At 29.8% G+C, this 24,233-nt stretch overlaps 1 protein-coding gene across 5 annotated transcripts in view; it reads right to left on the minus strand.

Moving 5' to 3' along the window:
- Positions 1-2,152: 2,152 nt before the first annotated feature.
- The window catches only part of LOC100209499 (adenylate cyclase type 9), a 33,584-nt gene continuing 11,503 nt past the window's right edge, over positions 2,153-24,233 (minus strand). Inside the window, exons 1-6 of one of the 5 annotated variants that reach the window (XM_065812672.1) lie at positions 16,985-17,086; positions 11,565-11,636; positions 10,749-10,967; positions 6,039-7,458; positions 4,807-5,727; positions 2,153-3,798 (exon numbers count right to left, since the gene is read on the minus strand). In XM_065812672.1, coding sequence (XP_065668744.1) covers positions 2,561-3,798; positions 4,807-5,727; positions 6,039-7,443 — 3,564 coding nt within the window. In that variant the 5' untranslated portion in view covers positions 7,444-7,458; positions 10,749-10,967; positions 11,565-11,636; positions 16,985-17,086 and the 3' untranslated portion in view covers positions 2,153-2,560. Of the gene's footprint in view, positions 3,799-4,806; positions 5,728-6,038; positions 7,459-10,748; positions 10,968-11,564; positions 11,637-16,984; positions 17,209-24,233 lie in introns of those variants that run through there. The other 4 variants (XM_065812673.1, XM_065812674.1, XM_065812670.1 and 1 more) reach the window with 4 other exon arrangements.

Consider the following 24,233-nt stretch of genomic DNA (forward strand, 5'->3'; position numbering starts at 1 on the left):
CAACACTGCAAGACACTTCAGCTTGAATTTGTAGGCTATCATACTCTCAGACCTAAATTAAAATTGTTCTAAATAGAGCCCATGGTCAATATTCTCCGCTTTCTCAGCTTTAGTTAAGTTGTCTAAGCTAAAGGTAAAAACATCACTAGTTTCTTTATTGAGAAAATAATTTGCCGCCTTCTTATCTCAATTTGGAGAGACGCATCTTATCTCAATCTGGAGGTTGAGATAAGATGCGTCTTCCAAATACCTATCTATAATCCTCACGGTAGCGAAAACGTAAGTGAGATCTTTAGTAGAGTGACATCTTTTCAGGGTGTTTGCGGCGGTGCGCTTTTCCGGTTCATCCAAGTCTGATTCAGAATTATTTTCCAGCCGATTTGAATTGATTGTCCATTTCTGACAAAAGATGATGTTAGCAGTTTTTACGATGATGCTAACTATGTCACCGCGACTAGTTTTGTGGTCGCATAAGCACTGTATTGTGTATCTCATTACACGTTCGTCCAAAAATTTACGACTAGTTTTTGACAGAAACTTTGGAAGACGGTGTTTCTATCATTATTGGAAGTGCGGCAACAAAGTTTTGATGGTCTTCCGAGTTGGTTCCTTGAACGCTTTCCGTATCTTGGACATCCATATACTGAAGACTTTTGCATGCTTTTTCCTGCCTACTTATTTCCTCCATAGCCTTCCGCTTTTTCTCATTTGACCAATGTCTTTCCTCGTTTCTCTTCACTTGTTTTTTTACGTTTCTGTGAAACTGTCCATGTACAGATCGCCAAGTAAGACCCGTAGAAATTTTCATAACGGAATGCCTTATTTTCATCTGTCATTTTAACGCCGAATGACTCTTCCAACTTCCGTTTGTATGCTACATCATTTGTTCTGATGTCGTAGACTCTGCTTGTAATACGCATATCAAAATTTTGAGCTTTCTGTATTCATTGGCTCGTTTTCTTTTAACTTGAATTTTTATGTTGTTTAACAAAAGTTTGGTATTTGTCTCTTATCTTCTTAGCTATGTTTTGTTGACACAGTGGATAGACATTCTCTGATATCCAGTCGTCAGATAATTCCTGCGCTACTATTTTGCTTGCGTCATTTTATGAGAAATTTCAGAACTAGGTCTCACTGAACACAGGTGTATCATCCATTCAATTAAATATGCACCACTTTCAACTTGAATTTACTAATGAACGTCGGTTATCGTCGGTACACTACCACGGCAATTTTGCAAGTTACAATATCGCTTCTATTTTTGACTGAATTATCCGTGTTCTTTGACATGGCGGATCAGTGTGCAGTGTCCAGACCTCGAATGAAAAATCAGCGTTAAAACAATGGATTTTTATAGAAAAATGAACGTGGTATTGGTCAAGTATGCACTTCATTCGGTCACGTAGGTAGGTTACTTATACCAGGCTGAACGTGCTGTTGGTCATTTAGGCACCTTAGAGGTCAAGTGAGTGCGCGCAAAGAGAGAGCATCTACCTTCGCAACAGTTTACTAAGTTTCCCATTTATTTCAATATATAAAAGCAATACTTTTGGACAGGAAACACATGTTTCTGATCTAAAACAGTTTTTAACGCACACATTTTTGTAATTTTTAGATCCATAACCCAAAAAAACATATAGAATGATGTATTACACGCATATATTTGCGGAGAAATTGAATTCTGCGTCATGTTTCGCCTTTGAAACAGCTCTATATAGAAAAACTTTCAGATATGCCCACCCTACTATAACGATCAAACACTTGAACATTTATCAATGATTTTTTGGGGATTGAAATATTGATATATTGGGGATTGAAAAGCTTATTTTTGATTAATTAACAAAATTGTATAACACCTTGTAAACATATAGTTTACAAGGTGTTATAAAATTTTGTTAAGGTAAGTTTTTTCCTTAAAAACAATTTAACAAAAAAGTCATCTTCATCATAACTTTCAATGAAAATTTAGTAAAATGCTTGAAATGTTTTCTCGGGGAAATTATGTCACAGCTATTAAGCCTAATCTCAAAGTAATTTTTTCAACTAAAATTGTTGGGTAATTTTTTTTAAGTTGTCGGCTAAATGTCTTCAGCCAGCTGTATTTATTGCAAAACGTTTCTATGTAAAATAGGTAAAATTATAACCAAATATGTTAGGTAATATTACAATCAAACATTAAAGGTAAGATTATAAAACTTGTAGAGTAACATTAGAACCAAACATCTAAAGTAATATTACATTTAAACATGTACGGTAACATTCCATTCAAACATGTAATCTAACATTAAAATCAAGCATGTAAGATAACATTACAATCAAACATGTAATGAATATTTTTGAATAAACCAGTGAGTGTTTTAGAGAACTCAATCGTGGTGAGTGTTTTAGAGTACAATTAGTAATTCACCATGAATATATTTTCTTTTTACAAAGTTTTCATGGACATAAAAGCACCATTAAAAATATTTTTCTATCTCTATTCCAAATCATAGCACTTTATCTGCTTTTGATCTGTGAGTACTTCGATAGAAAGAAAGTATGCGTTGCGTAAGCACAATAATCAATTCTTTTTTCCAACAAGTAGGTACGTTGATACAAGCCCTTTACCTTTTACTGGTATTGTTCCGCGTTTTTCAAATGTATAGAAATGTTCTAGCTTTTTCATGCATTCTTCGGATACTTGAATTTTATCAACTACTCCAGTCGAATCCATCCTACTGGCTAAATTAACAGTATCTCCCCATATATCATACTGAGGTTTAAGAGTTCCCATAACCCCGGCAGTAACAGGACCAGCATTAAACCCGCAACGTAATTTAAAAACGAATCCTAACATATTTGCATTAAATTCATCGAGAGATTTTTGCATTACAATTGCAAAATCGACTAAAGATTTTAGGTGTGAATGCGTATGATGGAGGTCAACCGTGTCTACTTTGTTTGTTTGATTCAACCCTGAGGCAGCCATGAAAGTCGTTCCGTACACTGTTTTAATTTTTTCAATATCATCGGATTTCATTAACTCGTTATCAAAGTCCGCAACAAGCTCGTGTAATATACGGATGCACTCGAGACCACCTTCAAAACTTTCTTCATAAAACCCGCCAAAATTATCAATTGTCGCAAAGAGAACTCCAACCATATCATAGTTTTTTGAAACGTTTTTTGTATATTTTAATTGTTTAGAAACATGCCGAGGAAACATGTCGTTCACAAGCCATTCGGCAACGTGCTTCTGCTCTAAAGCAATATTATTTTGTTCTGCAGCTTCTTTATCTCCATAAAAGTTTGCTCTGACGCCTTGTTCATGTATGCGGTTGAGAACTGTTATAAGGATTATTTGAACAACAACCACAACAACAATATCTGTTATAACAAGTTTTTCTAGTTCATTTTTTCGAACCATGCAGTTTAATGAAGGAAAGAGCAAAAGGAGCAGAATAAATGAAATTGCCCACGCATATGCAATGACCGACTTCATTAACGATGACAGTTGAGTAAAACTACAAAAGTGTAAAAAACAAACGAACATTAACATCGAAAAAAGATCAACTTTATTTTTTTCCCAGTGATTTTTTGTGCAGTCTTGGTATGTAGAAAACACAACAACACCTGGAAAACACATTATGATGCCTCCTAAGAGATGAGATGTAACCCACGGTGAAACCATTTCATTTTTTAACGATTTATAGTAATTTGTTGCGCAATTTGATATGGTTTGCTCATCAGGTGTTTTTTTATTATCTGATGCTTTTTGACAATCAGATTGGTGAAGTAGATGACTCTCCTCCTTGGATTCTAAATACAAAGCTAAATACTGAAATATTTTTGTTATAAAGATGTTTATCCTGAGCAAAATTATTCATACTTATATGATTGATACTTAATAAAAAACAAATAATAAAAAATTAAAAAATATTCAATACAGGAGGTATCAAATGATAATGTCAGTGTATTATTATTTTTTTTAACTTTTTGGAATAACCATCACTGTAAAATCATGCAAATGCGGTAGAAAATTTTTATATTTTAAAGGGGATAAATTGAATTAAAACGGAATAATTGGAATATATAACTTTGTTTTAGCAAGATTAATATTGTAGCATTAATACTGAATTTTTCAGGAAATTATTACCCTTCATTAAATTTTTTAGAACATTTTATTAAACCAATACATTCAGATCAATAACTATTTATAAAGTTTTCCATACTTGACTCCTCCTAGATCTGCAAATTGAAAATTGGAAAAAAAACATAAGCATATTAAATAATTTTTTTATTTTTTGAATAACAACATATATATATATATATATATATATATATATATATATATATATATATATATATATATATATACATATATATACATACATATATGTATGTGTATATATATATATACATATATGCATGTGTATATATATATATATATATGTATATATATATATATATATATATATATATATATATATATATATATATATATATATATATATATATATATATATATGTATATATATATATGTAAATTATGTTAGTGTATTTTACAAATAGAGTGCTCAATGTTCTTAAAGAACAGAGCAATAATAAATTAACTCTTCGTGATGATCCAGCAATTGTGAAACTTAAAGTAGAAGATAGAAGTTAGATAAGTGTTTTTTACTAATTTATATATATATATATATATATATATATATATATATATATATATATATATATATATATATATATATATATATATAACAGCAACAATACAGTATATATAGATATCTATATTTATATAAATACTGTTGTTATATTTATTCTTACCAGTTTGAGCTTTCAAGTCTCCAATTTTTTGTGGCATAAGTTTTGATGTTTGATAAAAAAGAATTAGAAACATGCACAATAAACAAACTGAAATAGTAGCGACAAGGCTGTTTGGCATATTTGCAAAAAACAATAGTATTGTTGCTATGACGATTCCTATCAAGTTAAAGGCGTTTGTAATAATGTCAAAAATATAATTTACATTTGGCGAGGCAAATGTTAAAACTTTAGGGTTAAGTTTGAAGTGTTTGAAACCTTCCTCTCTAAACATTTTTTCCATCTTGTTTTCTTCTTTAATTTTTTTTGGCAGTCTTTCTACTTCATTTTCTACGTCTTTCTCGTCCGGTACATCTATGAATGTTAGCGTCCACCACCGTAAAAGTGGTTTGAAAAAGTACTCTTTCTGTTTTTTTTTTTCGCGAATAAGTTTGACAAGCTGATTGTCATCGGAAGCTCTCATAGTTTCTCTGAGGCAACTTTCTGTAACTGCCATACCGTAGGTAACGTCAAACGTGTTGTCAAACTGTTGGCGCTGAAACAATGTTTCAGTATTGCTCTGGATGCATTTATTTTCAACTCTGTTATTTGAGGTTGAGGAGCGAATAGTAACCTCTATACCATCATGATTTGTTTCGCAATGACTTTCGTGCAAAGTTTCTATAGTTCCGTTCACTTCCTTTCTTTTCTTGGTAAAATTTGAAAACTCGTAATCGTTTTGGGCAATACTATCTGTGTGTGTCCTAAATGCATAATCATCATTCAGCCATGGTTTATATGAATCTAAACCATTTTTGCGACTTAAGATAAAGTAAGATTTGAAAAACACATTGGAGTAAGTAATTCCAAGTCCTTCTTCTACAAAATATTGATCATTGAGAGACTCAAGTGTTTTAATTGTAAAATGTACTCTACCGGGTTGACCTGAAAAAAAAGAGAAGAAAAATAGTTGAAAAAATGAAAAATAAAAAATTGATTAATAATATATAGAATAATGTTATATATTTCGATAAATGTAATCGTGCGTGCATATATATATATATATATATATATATATATATATATATATATATATATATATATATACCAAATGTAACGACACCAATTAACAAAACCAATGTACAAGCGATATATGTACTATTGTTTCACCCTTTTTTAAATTTTTTTTGTTGAGACGTTATTAAAAAAGCCATCTTGCTCCGTCTTTTCCCATATATTATTATTATTATTTAAACCTTTTGACTCCATCTTATTAGCAAGATTGACGTCGTTTGACCAAACATCAAATCTTCTTCTTCTATTACCAACAATACCACATAATACATTTCCAGTATGAATTCCTACACGCATATCAACTTCTTCTCCAGTTTTTTTTCTAAAACTTTTTATTTCTTCAACAATATCTAAACCCATTTCAATACAAGAAATGGCATGATACACTGATTCTTCTGGACATCCAGCAACACAGTAATAACAATCGCCAAGTGTGCTGATTTTTTCACAGTTGTTAATTTTTGTTAATTCGTCAAATTTTCCAAAAAGCATGTTCAGTAAATAAACTAAATCATCGGCCTTTTTGTTTGCTGACATGTTTGTAAAGCCGACTATGTCTGCAAACAGAATGCTTACGTTTTCCATCTTGTCCATAGTAAAAGGTCTAAACGATTTAAACTGGGGGTTTTTTTGTTTCGATAAGTCAACTTGCTGTTCAAGTTGTTGATCTTTTAATCCATTTTTAATTAGAAACTCAGCAACTTTTTTTGGCATAACAGATCTTATCATACGATTTTTTATTCTTTGATCAATCTCTAAATCATTTTTTGCAACTATACTCTGACAAATGCGCCAAAATGTGCTCCGTTTTCTGACACATGCCATAAAAACGGTTGTGTAACCAATAACATGAACGCATAAGTGTAGCAACACGCTACTTATTGTAACATATGGATCTCTGGGTAGTTTTGTTGTGAGCGATAAAGCGGTTTCATGGGTTATTGAAAAAACTATCGCTAATGTCATATTTACATATAGAGGTAGTACTGGCATCATTGTATATATAACTATTATCATACACGTTGCCAATCCGAATCGTGCACCATAAGAAAACTCTTCTTCTTTTATGAAGAAAAACGAAAGTACATCAGCGCCACAGTACAAGACCGTTACTATAATAGACAAAAATGCTTTAGCTATTTTTGGCTCTTGTTGATGACGCAGAAAATGTGTCACAATATATAAAAGTGCTGCTATAATTGTTGCGGTACCACAACTGACAGATATAAATATATAAGATTGAGCAGCTGTATGACTGACTGCAAACAATATTGTCAGTAAAAGAGATGTAAATGCGATGTAAAGCAGTCCCATTTCTGACAAACTTTTGTCTAATGACATGCTTAGATTTTTAAATTCCGTCTCTAAAACCTCCGAATCAAAACAAGGGTTAAAAATATTAGAGGAAGCTCTTTCAAAGAAAAGAGGCAATAATCTTTTAGGAGAACTTTTATTTTCTATTGTACACGACTTTAACTTCTCCTTACTATTGTGATGCTCCATCAGTGGTATATTTACGAGACATTGAGATGTATCTTCGTACTGCAAACATTCAATGCATTCGTTTGTCGATTCGTTAGCATTCATTTTTTTATATCTACTCTAAAAAAGTAATGAAAAAATTTTGATAAGAAGTTCATAAGGTTACATCAAAGGGTTATTGCTTTACGCAATGAAGAAAAAAAGAGGTAAATATTGAAATAGCACGAGTTTAAAAAGAATAAATAATTTAATAGGAAAATTATCAACAACAAAAAATCGAAAAACTTAATTATATCGAAAATAAATAACACACAATAAATATCTTTAAAAAAAAAGAGTTTACAAAGGCTAATTCAATTTTTTTCAGATACAATCAGAAAAAAAGATTATAGCCTTCAAAAATTCTTATTGTTAATAACAAAAAGTATTTTTTATTATAATAATAAATAATTATCATAATCAAATTAAAATCGCAGTAATAAAAAAAAAACGTTTACTGATATTGACCTGGCTATTTATAATTGAAAAGATTTCAATAAGTTTTTAAAACAATATTTGCGTTACAATAAAAGTACATAAAAAAATAACACAATCCACCGCTGATTTAAAAGAGTTTTCTTTTTTCAAGAACATTTCTAAAAAAACGAGTAAATAAATATTTATCCTTTATTTTTGAGTTAAATTTTTTATTTTTTGCGAAATCTTTTGTAGTAACTATTAGATATGAATTTTCTTTTCAAACGTAATATTAATAATATCTAAAATTCAAAAATTTTATAAAATTCCAAACTAGTAATCCAAGATTTGATTTTAAATTTAAGCCAATTGAGGTGACAGAAACAAAGTAAGCAGCAGTTATAAGAGTTCCATATGGCGACTTCTCTGTTTAAAAACAATACTTTTATAAAAAATAACTTTATTTGACATCTGCTTATCAAATCTGATAATTTTAGACCAATACAACATAAATAGTTACAGAGATAGCAATACAAACATAAAAAGTAACATAACTGTACTCCATGGAACTTTTTTTTTTAAGTAAACATTAGCTCAACTATATAATAAAACATCTACAAAAGCTTTTAACACTTATATAACAATAAAACTGAAACAAGTTTATTGCTGCTTATACGAATGTTTTACTATTTACTGATTTGTACGCAAATTAGACAAATACTGAAAGGAAGGAATATTGAATAATTGCACATCCGTTTATATCAAATAATCTGATTGAAAGGAGATATTTTCTCAAGTTAAAAATGATTATAATCACATATTTAGTAAAATGATAAAAACCTATTTATTCTTCACTAAATTGTTTTTTACCAAAAAGTTTCATTTTTAAAACATTTTATGCATAATTTTTAATATTATTTTTTAGTTTTAGTTTTGTGTGTTTACAACTGTTGCAAGGTATATGAAAAAGTTTTGCATTTAGCAAAAAAAATCCTCTACTAATTTACTTTCTCGCGCTTATAGTACGACACTTAGTTCTCATTTCTTGGTGGCTGTCAAAAAAAAAATTGTGGGCGTCCTTGAGCATTACTTATAAAAGTGTTACCTTGAAAATTTTTGGATACAGGTGAACTTTGGTCGATAGGCACACTCATTAATGGCTTTATAGTTTGATCCTCACTAAACTCCAGAGCCTCCACCCCAGCAAACATTCGGTCTAAAAAAAAGGCTTTTAGGCGTATAAAAAACGTCTAATACATTTAAAAGACGTATTAAAAACGTCTTTTTTAGACCAATTATTTGCAGGGACCTCAGCATTGTGATTTATAAAAGTTGTTGAAAACAATGATTTATAGGTCTTATATATATATATATACATATATATATATATATATATATATATATATATATATATATATATATATATATATATATATATATATAGGACGTATAAATCATTTCCCATTCAGATAGAACTCGATAAGAATTTATAAAACAGTGTTTAAATATACTTAAATACTGTTATATAAATTAAATTTTAAAATTATATAACAAAAGTATTAGTAACAGCAACAAGATATTTATTTTATTTGCAAAAATAGAAAATATAACAATAACAAAAAATAAAATAAAAAGTATATACATATATAAATTTTTTTTCTTTCGTGGTTGTTAAGGTGCTTCAGAGCTCTAAACACTGCGACACGGCTGCTTTAATTATGACGTCAATTGAACAGTTGTTTCATTAAATTGAGTGTCGTAAAGCATTAATAGTAATAAAAGTTAATATATAAATATAGTGGAAATAATTAAAAATATAGATAAACAAAATAAGGTTAGGCGATTGATAAAAATTTTGGTTATCCAATCAGAAAAAGCATAAATCAAAGGATAAAAATCAAAAAGTACTAAGATTTCGTCCACTAACTAAGTCATTCAACTTTTGACCCTTTCCCCTCCTCTTGTCACACCATCGTAACTCTTCATTTTAATTATAGTTCCTAGAGCGTGATGTAATTTATGGACGACCCCAAATCAAAGGATACCAACCAAAAAACACTACTCAAAAGATACCAATCAAATGAAACTATTCTAAGGATACCAATCAAATAATACAAATCAATAGATATCAATCAAAAAATACAAACAACAGTTATAACAAAATGACGATTTAAAGAAATGCAAAATAGGATAATGAAGGAAACATAGTCTACAAACTACAAATAAGTCAATTTAAATGCAAAAGTCATAAATAAAAGAAGTTAAACAAATCTTTAGAAATTTTACCATCAAAAATACAAAAAACTTGTGATAATTCATAGTATGAATACGTATAGTGGCATCGCAACACACTTGTTGGCCTGTAGACAAAACTCAACTTTTTAAAAGTATTTCTGCAATATCTGCAATCCCATTATAAGATAGGTGCCTATCAATCCGAATATAGACTTGGTGGCCATCTGGACTTGGTCAACTTTGTCTACACTATTGCGACGCCTTTGGATACGTATGGAAAGTATGCAAAGCACGTACATAGTTTAACAGTAAAAATTTGAACATTCTGAAAATTCATCAATACAAAGAATAAAAATTTAACTTAGGTGAAATGTTTTTTAAAGGTTTTTGAATTTTTGGTACCTTTAATCTATTGGAACCTCTATTCTTTGCTTTATTCCGGAATTTTTGTCAGGTTACGGAGTTGTCTATGGCAGTTTTAGTTTAGTTTCTCTACCTTCTTTTTGTCAGAAAGCTTAATAATAATAAAAAAAAAGATTTTGATGTTAATATAAACATTTCATGAAAAAAATTGCAATACCGTGACAGTTAAGTTTTAAAACAATGTTTCTAGCATTTTGAGAGTTTTAAAACTTAGGTGTCACGGTGACCCTTTAGTTTTTAAATTAAAGTGTCACGATTGAATGCTAAAAAAAAAAAACAATAAAAAAAGTTTGTACCTCAATTGTTAGACATTTAAAACCACCATAGCATAGGTTTTAACAGGTGACCCTGACATCACCAACTTCTTTTTCAGGTTTGCAATGATGTCAATTACCGACAGTCTTTTAATTTGGGCATTCAAGATCCCAGTCTTTGCAACAGGTTTTAAAAAGATCTGGGATTCGTAGTCCAGCCTGGCATTTTTCTAGCGTGGGTATTTTTTGTCTAGGAACAATCTGTTAAACAAACAGCAAATATAACTATGAACTATTATAAATTTACGCCAATAAAAAACTTGAAAAATATTATGGAAAGGGAAACTAATGGAAATAGTTTCATTGCTATTATGACTAACTTTTTAAATTTGGTTAGTGAGCTATTGTCAGTTTTTAAAAATGGTTTGCAGCAATCCTTCAAAGTCTCCTCCATTAATGCTCTTTTATTTTTTTTCACCATGCAGTTGATATTGTTTATTGGCTTTTTTTTAGAGGGCACCTAAAACCTAGAACAGTTTTACTCTAGAAATTGGTTGAATGTTTTTGGGTCGTTTTTTTTTTGACCGTATGTCTGAGATAAATAATCTGTAAAGCAATTAATAAACAAAAATTTTTATTTTATATTTTGCATTGTTTTGAATTCGCATTTATGTCTAATGTGTAATTTGAATTAAGTTTATTTAAGTTATGTTCATAAAAAGTTATTTTCTTTATCTTAAGTACAAACTCAGTACATATCTGGAACCTCTTTCTGGCTAAGCTTGGGCTGTGTACGCGCCCTTAATAGATCTGCCTTTTCTTGACACCTAGCTTTTTCTTGTTATTTAAAACGTTTACCTTGTTCGTAATGGCTCTTGTTGAAATGTTGACTTATTTTGCAGTTTTGTAGCAAATATTCTTTTTGTGCACCTAAAATAGAAAGTTGCGCTTAAACTTCTTTTTTATTCTTTAACTATTTATGATTTACTTGAACTTAGGGGGAAATTTAAAGATTGGTTTTAACAGTTATTGTAACAAATTGTAGTATTTATATTTAAAAATGTTATTTTTGTTTAAAATCTGCCAGTTAATCATGTTATATTAGGCATCATAATAACCAAACTTCATGTTATATTACGCATCATAATAACCAAGCTTCATGTGTATATCCATCAAACCCCATGTTTAAACAAATATGTTTTTTTTTTTATCTGTAATTACCCCAAGTGTCAAAGGCCCTTTTATAGTTAAATATGCGGAACACACTAAGATAGTTCATATTTTGCTGTTTATAAGTTTACAGAGTCCTCTGGGAACCGAATGCTGAGTTTTATAGTTTATAGAAGATGACGGCGGAAAAAGTACAAATGGAATCCGTGGTTATAATAGAAATCAATGAAAAAGATAAGCAGCTGAAACTAATAAATAATGATCAGTAGTAAAATATCTTTACAATTAAGAAAAAAAATTTCATTTTTCTAGAATCTTCTAGATTTTCCAGAAAAAAATTGTTTTTATCTACTGGTAACCAAAATTTTATTATTGAATAAATTATATTTATTATTGAATAAATTATAAATGTTATATATTTCTATGAAATTCTTATAAACATGATTAGTTCTATATTTTAATCACCAATTTATTGAAAAGAAAGACTTCATGCAGTTGTTTTATACCTTGAAATATTTAATATTTTAGAAAAATTTTATCTTATTTTGTGGCCATGGCCACAAAATAAATTTTTTAACCAACTAATCTAACAAAGCAGACGCAGCAGGATATCAAAATAGCATTTTTTCTTTAGTTAAACAAAAACTATAATTAATGTAAACTTCGTTACGATTAAGAACAAAAATGTTTTAGAAAAAAAAAACTAAAAAGTAATGGAACTTGCTTTTTTTTCCTGTTTTCTTTTTTTACTCGACGACGACGTTATAAAATAGTGATAAAAATAATAAACACAAACTTTAACCTCCGAACGCAATGTGAACATCAAGAATTATTATTTTGTTTTTTATAAAGTGAAAATTAAAGTTTTTCACTTACTATATTTGTAAAAGGTTGTTATTAAACTTTGTTGTTATAAGGCTCAAAGAGGTAACAGAGTAATAGTCTAGTTCAATACAAATATCTCCATAATACAGCTCATCGTAACCATTTGATATAATATGTTTATGACTTCTTTTAACCACATTGCACAATCTAAAATTACCTTGGTAACAAATATGACCAAATTTTCAATAAACAAAATTTTGCTAAACTAGAAAGATAGCAAAAAGTGGTTTAAAAAACTATATCTCAACAACAAAAAAAAAAAAAAAAAGAACTTTCTATTAATTCCATATTTCCATTATTTTTACAACAAGGTAATAAAGAGAAGTAGAGTGGTTCATTTATTCAGAATTTATTTTTAGACATTACTTTTTAAAAATGCTGGTAGATTCCGTCAATTCCCTCAAGTAGTTATTGCGAATTATATCCTGAAAATTTTTAAAATAACTGCTTTATAGTTTTTAAGAAAACCCATTTTCAATTAGTAGGCAATACTGAAAAAAACAAACATTAAATGTGTAAAAAAAAAAAAAGAAAAATTTTTTCTTTATTAATAAATCCTTTTTTAAAATTTTTCAGCGTTTTTCTGACCTTTTTTAAAAATTTCAGATGATTTTATCTTTGGTGTTGACGGTGAATGACAATTTTTATACAAACAAAATTAATTATATCTGAAGCTATACTAATATTTAAAACTTCTTTGCAAACAAATACATCTTTTCTAAATAACTTTACTAAAGGCGTCATTTAAATTTTGCGTAGTACCATGTAAACATTGCTTTAATAAATTTTCAGAACTCATTGAAAAGTTGCATCATTCTACTCAAACTATTCAATCTTGTTTAAAATTTTTTTTGTTCATTTAGATTTTTTCTTGAATGTTAACGATTTAGAATTCTCTTCCGTCTTTTGTTAATCTGTTGTTTTTCTAGCTCTTCAACTCTCTATTTACTTTCTAGTAAATCTTAACTTAAATATCGGTTGCATGCATGTTGCATGCATTGTAGAATGGACTAATGGTAAGTCGACAGAATAATCAAATGCCAACTGGTGAGTCAACTGTGCTGTCTACGCATACTTGCAGTTTCTCCTGTCTAATTACAGGTAAAATTATCATTTTATCTGTAATTTTACAGGAGTTAAATTAATAAGTCAATTAATATTTAATTGAATATTTTTAATAACAGTAGGAAAAAGGCGGTTAATTAGTACCACTGCGCAATTCGGAAAGACAATAAAATCATGCCAGCAGATGTGATATGAATACTGAACTAAAAATAAGCGGAATTGAACGTAAAAGAAAAGAGGTAAATTTGTTTTCAATTTTTTACACTATTTGATGTAATAATTACACTATCCTATTAGTCGCGTCTTGAAGGCGTGGATATACATAACTTATTTATGAGTTTTTTGGTGTTAGTCTATTCATTCTACTTCATTTAAACACTGAAAAAAAAAAAACTATTTTTAGTCAAAGTTGTGTAAATCGTTCCTCTGATGATGGGGGAAATAGTAACTGTGGTACTATTTACCCGATCTGTGATACTTTTTAGTCATTGCAAACATTATAATTATACTTTGTCAATTTAATTATTATACCTGTTGTCTTTTAATTTAATTCACATTTCCAAATTATGAAAATGTGAATAAAAATATCACATTATGTATACATATCCATAATTTGGAAATAAAATGTGTCAATTTAGTTCACATTTCCGTATCATGTCTTTTTTAAAATGATGTTTGGCATCACAAGAAAGAACCAGATAGAAAAGGTTAATAAATTGTCAAATAACTTTAATAAAGTAGAAAGAATTGCTAGCAAAGACCGGTACAACTCTTTAATGAAAAGGCATCCTGCACTGAGTTCGCGGCAGCCTGAACCTACATCAATTACTATAGCGTTCGGTTTTAACCGTGCAGCTTTTGGTGGTTTCAATGACATGTTACAATATTTACTAGATAAATATTCACTTTAAGACAAGAATTTTTACAATATAGACAAAACTAATTTTTCAACAGATCCTAAGCCCAGACGCAAAATCATAACATTAAAAAGAAAGCGCCTGGTCATTTCTCTTTCCAATGCTAAGAAGGGTGTTACAACCACTGGTGCTTTTTTGTATGCATGTTGCTGGCTATTTTCTTCCACTGATGGTAATTTTTAAACTTAAAAGGATAAAAGATGAGTTAAAAGATGATGCACCCTTTGGATCAGTTCTTTCATGTAATAATAATGGGTGGATGAATACAGATCTGTTTGAAAAGTGGATTGGCCACTTCATAACTTTTGTGAAACCATCAAAGAATTATCCTATTCTATTTCTATTAGATGATCATGCCACACATAAAAAAATCTAAATGGTATTATGAAATTGTCAGAATTTGGCGTAATAATGCTGAGTCTTCCGTCACATAATACACATCACATCCAGCCTTTTGATATGTTTTCAAGCCAATGCAAACATATTATGAGCAAGAGGTTGAAAGTGGCTGCGACTGGCAGAGGATCAACCACGTTTCATGTGTGTAACATCATGCGGCATTTGCATGCTTTTCCTAAGGTTACCTCAATAAGCAATGCCATTTTTGCAACATAGGCCATCCATGATGTGAGTCCTGTCACGGTTCTTTTTCAAATGATGTTTCATGCATTTGTTAATCCGGGTATATCGCAAGCCTTTTAACTGGAAACATCCAACTTGCGGCATCGCAGACCATTCAATTTATTTTAATATCAACTTTTCAACTTGACACATCTGCTACGTCACCTTAATCACCAAGTCCAATTCAAACATAAAATGTTTGAATGGGACATGGTGTCTAAGGTAGAAAAAGATTATTATAGCTTTTTCTACCTTCTAAATAAGCTATGATAATCTTTTTACCTTAGACTTGGTATCTAAGGTAGAAAAGATTATCATAGCTTTAAAATCACTTCAAAAAGTTGACAGAGATGATATTGAAAGGACTTTCAAGGAATGTTCGAAGAAAAATCTTTAACTGATCTGTTAAGCGCACAAGCGATGAACTGCATGTGCCACAATCTCAGTGACTATAAGAAACTTGACTAAGGAACTATTTGCGCTAATATGCCACCTCATAAACGGTGTAAAAACTTTTTAGTGAGAGTCGAGGACATGTTTAACGCAATAACCATGTCTGGAGAGCTAGAACTTATTGCTAACACCAAACTTATTTAAAGACCAATAATTGTTCACAACTCTAAACACAATGCTGTAATAAAATATGGTAGGATGAATTTTCATCCTCATCACCAGTTATTAATAGTATAATGACTACCAGGTTTGTGGAGGATGTTGGTCACTAAAACTGTTTACTAATAATTGAGCAGCGCGTGAAAAAATAATTTTCTACATATCCCTGTGAAATACATTTCATTAATTCCTGTACATGTCAAGATGCAAACAAAAAGAAAAAGAAAACTTTCAGATATTAAAATCAAGTCTATTTAAAAGCAACTTTTATTTAAGAGTGTGTGACTTTAAAATTAGACAACAACTGTCAGTGACAAAAAGAAACCAAGTTATTTTAACTTTTAAATTTTTAAGTTTTAAATTTAAATAAGAAAAATGTCAAGAAAAAGAAATGTATCACTAGTACAAGTAGGTTGAAGAGGCAGCAAGATCAAAATAGTGTAACGTCTAAAAATTATTATTAAAAACTGATTCATTCTACACTTGCGAAATACAAAACAGTTATTGTTTTGTATTTTACAAGTGTAGAATGAATCAGTTTTTGTTTTATACTTTAAAGTATAATTTTTAACTTTATATTTTATATTTTAAGTGTAGAATGATACCCTTTGGTACTTATTCGCTTCATTATAGAAAGTTTTTTGGAGGGAGAAATTGTATGCTTTGCGTACACACTTTTTTATATTGGCCAACGCAGTTTAAAAACTATTTTTGGAAAATAAGCAAAGAAAAAGCTGCAAAAATAATAAATGGATAATGGCACGTTTAACACTAATAAACGTGAGAGAATATTTATGTCACACCTTAGAATAGTGAGACTGCGATAATTTAATTGGTGCAAATAGTTTTATTTTAAAGCGGGAGCGTAATTTAAAAATATTTTTGCATTCACAATCCTATATTTAAAAAAAAGTTTTATTGAAAATTGCATAAATTATGATTAAAGAACAACAACAACAAAATCTTAAAAAAAAAGTTTATAGTACGCTTATATGATTCAATACTTACAGTTAGATTAAAGTATATGCAAATATTCTTTGTAAACTCTTCTGTATTAAATACTATTTAAGAATTTGTTAATATAACATCTTTGAATAATTCACCTCCGTAAGCTCAATATTATTCATTAACTGCTTATATGAATGAAATTTATCAACCCAGGGTAACGCTTTAACTTACTTATATGGACAAGACAAAGCAAAAAAGAGTTTATGAACAATAAATCATGGTATGTTTATTTTATTAATTGCTATCAAACAAGGAATTATTGAGTTAAATTAATTGGATGCTGACACGTAAAGTATTTAAAAAAAAATCAAATAGACAACCAGTTATGAATCTCAATTAAAATATCACAATATGAATGTAACATACAAATACAATGAAACTAAAGTTTTTTTTTTAAATAGTTTAATCAATTAAGCGGTATGTATCCGCTTATTGGTTAAACTATGCATAAAAGAATAATTAAGCAATACCAGTTTATGCATTAATATTATTCAATAAAACAATAATAAAAGTTTACGTTATGATTTATTAAAATTCACGAGATGTGCAGAAATGCATTTATGTAAGTTATAGATTTATCAGTATTATGCAATATGAATTTAATACCTTGGAACGGAGTTTTATCGACTTTAATATAAATAGCATTTCAATCGGCATTACCCGAAGATCAAATTAAATAAATAGAGAGTAACCGTTAAAAGCTAGTTTGCTTCTCGCAGATAAATCTTACAGCGACATTTTATGAGCTATTATTAATGAAGGAATATTTACGACTTAACTTTTCTTAAATTTTAATTTTGTTTACAAAGTTGAAATTGCCGACCTTCTCTTGATAAATAAATCATTAAAAATTCTGAAAATAAACTTTGTTCATTACATTTAGCCACAAACAAACATAATCGCAATTAAGTTGATTTCATTTGTAATAATTATCCAAGATTTGAGCAGCATTTAAAATTTTCTATGCATACATATGCCTATATTTTATTCTATTTTTTTACCAGAAAAAATGAAAGATAATTTTGTTTTACGTCATAATATTGTTTGTCACGTTGTAGGGGAGACCGGGGCTAGTTGGCTCGGTTTTTACTCTATGAGCTCTGTAGCCCTAACAGTACACAGCTTTGAAAAAAAAGTCTGACTGGATATAGTAAACCAGTTGTGACTGGAACTTTTACAATAATTTTTTTTTCATACGACTAAATATTTTCTTTGTAAAGTAAAAAGGAAGCGATGTTCAATAAGTTACGTTTTTGTCCAAAAAACGCATAAACCTCAATATCTCCCATGCGCATGCGCGAATCCTGACAATACTTCAGTGAATGATGAAATGGTCAATAAGGAAGTTTCTGAGTAATTTTTGTCACTTTCTGATGAAAGGCTCTAAAGATAAACGCAGTTCATCAACTTACCCCTGCGGCCAACTAGCCCCGGTCTCCCCTACTCTTTTTCTAATTTAACCGGCAAATATAGCAAATAAGCAAAACATGTTCATCGCAGTATTAAAGATTTTCTTAGTTTTGCAACCTTTTCTAAAAATCTCTCAAAAATTTATAACAATTTTGTAAATAACCTTTAATATATTTATGCCCATTTTTTTTCATTGTTTGAAAACTCAAATTGAACAATAAAATGAGTGTTTCCTTTAATAAAACAATTTATAAGTAGTAGCTCTTATTTGGCATCAGATAAGTGTCTAATCTCATATTTTATACAATTATGACCAAAAAGATCCAAAAACTCATAACTATTATAAATAGCTACCAATAAATGCAAAATATGCGGTTCAGCAATGTGTTAAACAACCACGCGTTGCGATCGTGAATGCGTAGTTATCAACTTATAGGAAATATAATATATATGCTCTATATGCATAAAAATCTTATTAGATATGGCTACAAAATTACTTGCTAAACGCACACAAATACAACTTTTAATAGAACACGACAAGTTTGAACGATTAATTACTGCACGTTTGAGGTTGTCCAAACAACTGTTCATGATATAATCCAACACATTAAATTAAAAGACATCAATCCAAGAAAAATCTGTGGATGACCAAAAATTACCACTTCAAAAACCAATAATGTGATACGCTTTTTGGCTCTAAAAGACATAGAGATTTCAAGCTCACAAATTCTCACTTAACAACCATCTAATGTAAATGTTAGTGTCCGCTCAGAAAACGCATTGCCAAGGACTTAAATCTTCAATCGTAACGTGCTACATTAAAGCCACGCTTTTCTCATAAAAATATTCGTGATTATTTTAAATTTTGAAAAAAGCATACAAAGATTAAATTGTTAAAATGTGGTGACGTGTGATGTTTTCCAACAAAGCGCAAGCTAAGCAGTTTAAAGCACAAAAAGTTAATTTTTGCCGGTCACCAAACTCGCGCTTCGATCTCCAATACTTCACCATCTTTTAAGCAATGTCTAGAAGTTGTGATTTGGGACGTAATCACTACTAGCAAGTTAAGACTGTCAATTCTGCAAATTATTAAGAAATTTTGAAAAACGATGTTTCTAATTTTTTTATTATTTAAGTGCTCCAAGAAGTCTTTATGATTATATCACAGAGCACCCCGAAATAGCATTTAATCAGGAAGTTTACGCCTTTGAAAAAATCCCATAAAAAATTATTTTATGGGATTTTTTAAATAGTTTTGTTTAATAACAGTTTTGGTTAATAATAGTATTTTATTTTTTTTTGACTCCAACTAAAATTAAAATAGCAGTAATAAGACAAAAAACATGGAGAGTTTTATTAAAGTATAAACTCACTCTCGCCAAGTGAATAAAATACTTTTAAATAATAAAAATTGATGGCTGGACTGAAAACTGAATGACATTTATGATCTTCTTTAAAAACTAAAGTCTGTAAGATTCAATGGTCGTTTTCGGACTCCCTAACTTCTTGAAAAAAAGGAGTTAAAAGCAACTTCCTGATTTCATTGGAAATAGGTTGTAAATAACTCTTCTGTTTTTTGTGTTCTATTGACAAACTTCTGACCACAGGGTTGCTTGAATCCATCTAACGCAAAAGCAAGTCTTTCAAACTATCACTTCATTAAGTTGTCCTGACATGGTCAAATCAGGTCAAGCTCATAAAAGCATAGCGGGTTTCTCTTGGCTCTTCATTTGTCAACCCAATAGAAAAGGGACAACTTTTAACCAAAGTCTTAACATGACAGAGAACTTTGTGAAGAGTTGGTGTGATTTGAAACCATTTGCAATGATCAAAGTAGATTGCCTTAGTTTTATTAAAAAGTCTTCCAAATGCTTTAGCATCCAAGGTAAATCCATATGCTAGTGCATCCCCAAATTGTAGCCAGATTTTTAACAAGAGATTCAGGAGTACCACGAATTTGAGCTGTGAGCTGACAGTTGGAAAAAGTTTAATAACTTTGAAAAATCGTGACTAAAATTGATATCAAACTTTTTTTTGTTTCTAAAGTTGTGCTGGAGTATTTTTAAAAAAAAGTTGCTTTAAATATTTCACATTCAAGAAAAAATTCCTTAAAATATAAATTATATAACTGCAAGGTCCAAAAGCCATTAAGCTGCCTGCATCAGAAAAAAATATATCATACGTGCATATTAAAATTATAATAATAGCTTATAATTTTAATATGCACGTATTAAAATGCTTATATAAAAAGCGTTCTAACCACTGCGGCCGTGGCGCAGTGGTTAGAACGCTTGCTATATAAGCAGGAGATCCAGGTTCGAAACGAGCTTTGGGCATATTTTCGCGTCGCGGTAAGGAAGGAGGCGTGAACTTCCTCGCTAAACGCACTTCCGCAGTGCTCTGTGACAAGACCGTTAGGACTACTTGGGGCACCTAAAAAAAAAAAAAAATAATAATAAAAAAAATGCTACTCTTGCAACATTTCTTGTTGTTGTTGTGCCGGCTCCACCTTCTTTGCGCTGATATACAATCAAATCAAGGTAGTCCTTGAAATCTTTATTGACTTTTTTTCTCTTACTTTCATTTGAGTTTTTTCATCCTCTGAATACCCGGAGTAGGGTTTCTTCAAATCTTGTTTATAATCAAAATTTAAAGTGACCTCAAATTATCCGAAGCACCATCTTTGACCGAAAAAAAAAAAAGATTTGACATTTGTCTAGATAATTGATGGCATAATAGGCAATTGTTAGTTGATTGACAGGCAGTCAGTTGGTTCAGAAAATTTCCATCAATCGTGCAGATCATACCTTTGTATATCACAATCACCTGTAAAATTAATTGCTGAACTAATTATCCTAAAAGTTCCTTGTATCACATTGCAAAAGTGAAAAAAAATTTCAAAGTGCTTTACCTTTGGAGAACCCACCAGAATAAAATCTTGAAGGTTGAGAATCTCTTCTTGAGCCTAGCTGTTTCACAAGCAAGGTGCTGAGCAAGGTTCTAAACAAGGTTTTGTTTAGATTCAGATTTAATTGCAACACTGATAGGACGGTATGAACTGCCACTTTTAGCATTCTCGTTATTGTAGAAAATTAAATCTTTGTTGTTTTCATCTCTGGCTTGAAGTGGAATCTATTGTGAAACAAGATATGCTTTGGCATCTGGAACTTTCTCACTTTTATCCTTTTGATGGAAGGTAGTAAATGAATTAACTCCATCTAGACCAAATTTGAAGTAAAAGCAAAGATTCAGAGATTTCACGAGCGGAGTTTTTAAGCTGCTCAAGTAAACAGGCATCTTCCAGGAATTTCATAACTATAAGGAACAAATAGTTTTATTGGAAAGTAGATTTTTGTGCCTTAAAAACTTATAAATTTTTTTTAACCTGCATGCTAGATTCTTTTTTTAATTTTTGACTGTGTGGTCCAAAAGGTTTTGAAGTGGAACTTATAAAGTTTAACCCCCCCCCCCTAATTTGAGGGGGTTACACATTTTATATGGTTTTCGTTCCAGCCTCCAATCATCGCAATTTTTTGCACAGCCTCATTGTTTGACATAAGTATAAACATACAAATGTTTAGAGTTCCATGTCTGGAAGTTAGCTATCGCAATCACCAAAACTTCGATAATTAATTTTTTATTCAACAAAAATTTTTTTTTAAACAAATAATCACATAATATGTTTCACTTACATTATTAAAATTTGGCTAGATGATTGAAAACTTTTCAGCTTTCTGAAAACTTTTCCAACATCTCACATGTTTGAAAATACTTTCATTTAACATGTTTGAAAGCAAATTCCTCTTTTAGCAAATTCCTCTTTTGACAATATGTTTTATTGGAAATATTGTTGTTGAGGATGAAGGCAAGGGCAGGAGTAGGTGTTTTTAGGGCAAGCATCTGAGGTGGAAACTTAAGAGCTGCCTTCAAGGCTTTGTCAAAAATATCCTCAGGCTAATTTAGTAGTTTGCGGACTATCAACCCTAATTTTAAGGGAGATTGAGCTTCAGCTAACAAGATAGCACCATTTTCATGATAAGCTCGAACTTCTGCATTTGGAAGTTGTTACCTTTAACTTTTTAGGTGGAGATGGGTACCTAAAAATGGTAATAAGATTAAAGCAATCCTTTCATGGATAGTAAAAAAATCCAAAAGATTTCAAAAGATCTACTTTTGCAATGGGACTTTGCGGAAATATGCGGACACAAACTTTTAATTGTCTGAAAGAGGAAAGATTGAACTTTTAATCAAGTATTTTACAATTTTCAGAACGGGGCAACTTAACATTAGGCAAAATAAATTGTCAAGACTTTTACCAAGAAAACGTGATTAATATTCTTGCCCTTTGCCGAGCAATTAACCCAATTTAAACCTCATTAAAAATAAAAGTTTCTAAGCAGAACGCAACTTCACCAGCAGATCTTAGAAAAGCCATAATGAAAACGTGGTGTCATCAAACAGTGACCGAATATTGTGAGTTGTTGCCTCTGTGCCAAGAGGCTGTTTTAGAAGTTAAAGGAGCCCATACAAAGTTTTATGCTGTGACTTTTTATTGTTTTATATTCATGTATGTTGTTGAAATTAGATAAAACGTTTTTTATTAGTAAATACGTACACTATATTGTAAAAAAATGTTTTTTTGCTCTAAATATTGGTCATATCTTTTTGGCTATAACTGTACTAAAGCATTGACTAAGAGCAAAAAATTAAACAAGTGTTTTCTGTTGTACATTCATATTTGTAAAAAAATATAAATCGTTAATATCAGTATTAACGAATTATGTTTTTTATAAACTTGAACGAAAACACTTGTTTCATTTTAGAAGCAGCGATTAGTGGCAGTTTTAAATATTTTTCAAAGTTTCAAAGACTGAACAGAAGTTTAAAATTCAATTAACACTGTTGAGACATTTGTATCTTTAAATTCTTGATTCGTTAAAATGTTGAATTTTAGTGTAGACATTTGTTATTGAATTTTAAAATTTATTAAACTCATATTTAAATTACAGAATAGATAAATAGCCAAATTAAAATAATATCAGAAACTATTTTCTTTTATTAAGTACATAAATTTAAAAACAAAAAAAAAATTGCAGTAAATTAAAGTGGGTTTTGCGAGAGCAACTAGTTGATAAAATGTCTTTTTTAATTACTCTTACCTAAGTTTATATTTCATCGATTAAATTAAAACTTTTTAGAACAGTCTCTTAGCGTTCAAAAATTATAATCATATACAATTTGTAAACCCCTCAAATTGAGTAGGGTTACAAATTAAAGAATAAACGTATCAATATTAGGATTTCAAAATCCAAAAAACGCTGGATCCACCCCTGTATTGTATGTCTTATGTGGGTTTTAATGTTCAGCTGCTCCACTGAAATAAAATACTTTGCCATTAAGATAAATAGATTAACTGATAAAACCAGAAAGTTAATGAAACAACAAAACAATAAAAAATTGGCATTGTTATTGAGTGAAGGTTTTATTCCACCTGTTGCAAATTTTTCTAATAACACTGTGATTAGTTCTAAAATTTGTAAAGAAAATGCTCAAAATATAAAATAAGATTTTAAAAAAGAAAATTTTATTAATGATGGATTCGATTATTTGACGCATCTAAAAGATTTTAAAGATATGTCAACCAATCTCCGAATGTTTACTTCAAAAAAACTCTCTTATCAAAAGTCAATTAAACCATATTTAAAATCTTAACTGTGAAAAAGAAGAAAACTTTAAAACTATTGGGATCAAATTGGTGTTAATTAAACCGATCAAAAATTTTATCTTAGAAATTTAGATAAAAGTGTAAAATAAAGTGGTGCTCAATTAAAAATAAAAA

This window comes from Hydra vulgaris, chromosome 12 (genome assembly GCF_038396675.1).
Source record: "Hydra vulgaris chromosome 12, alternate assembly HydraT2T_AEP".
Classification (NCBI taxonomy): Eukaryota; Metazoa; Cnidaria; class Hydrozoa; order Anthoathecata; family Hydridae; genus Hydra; species Hydra vulgaris.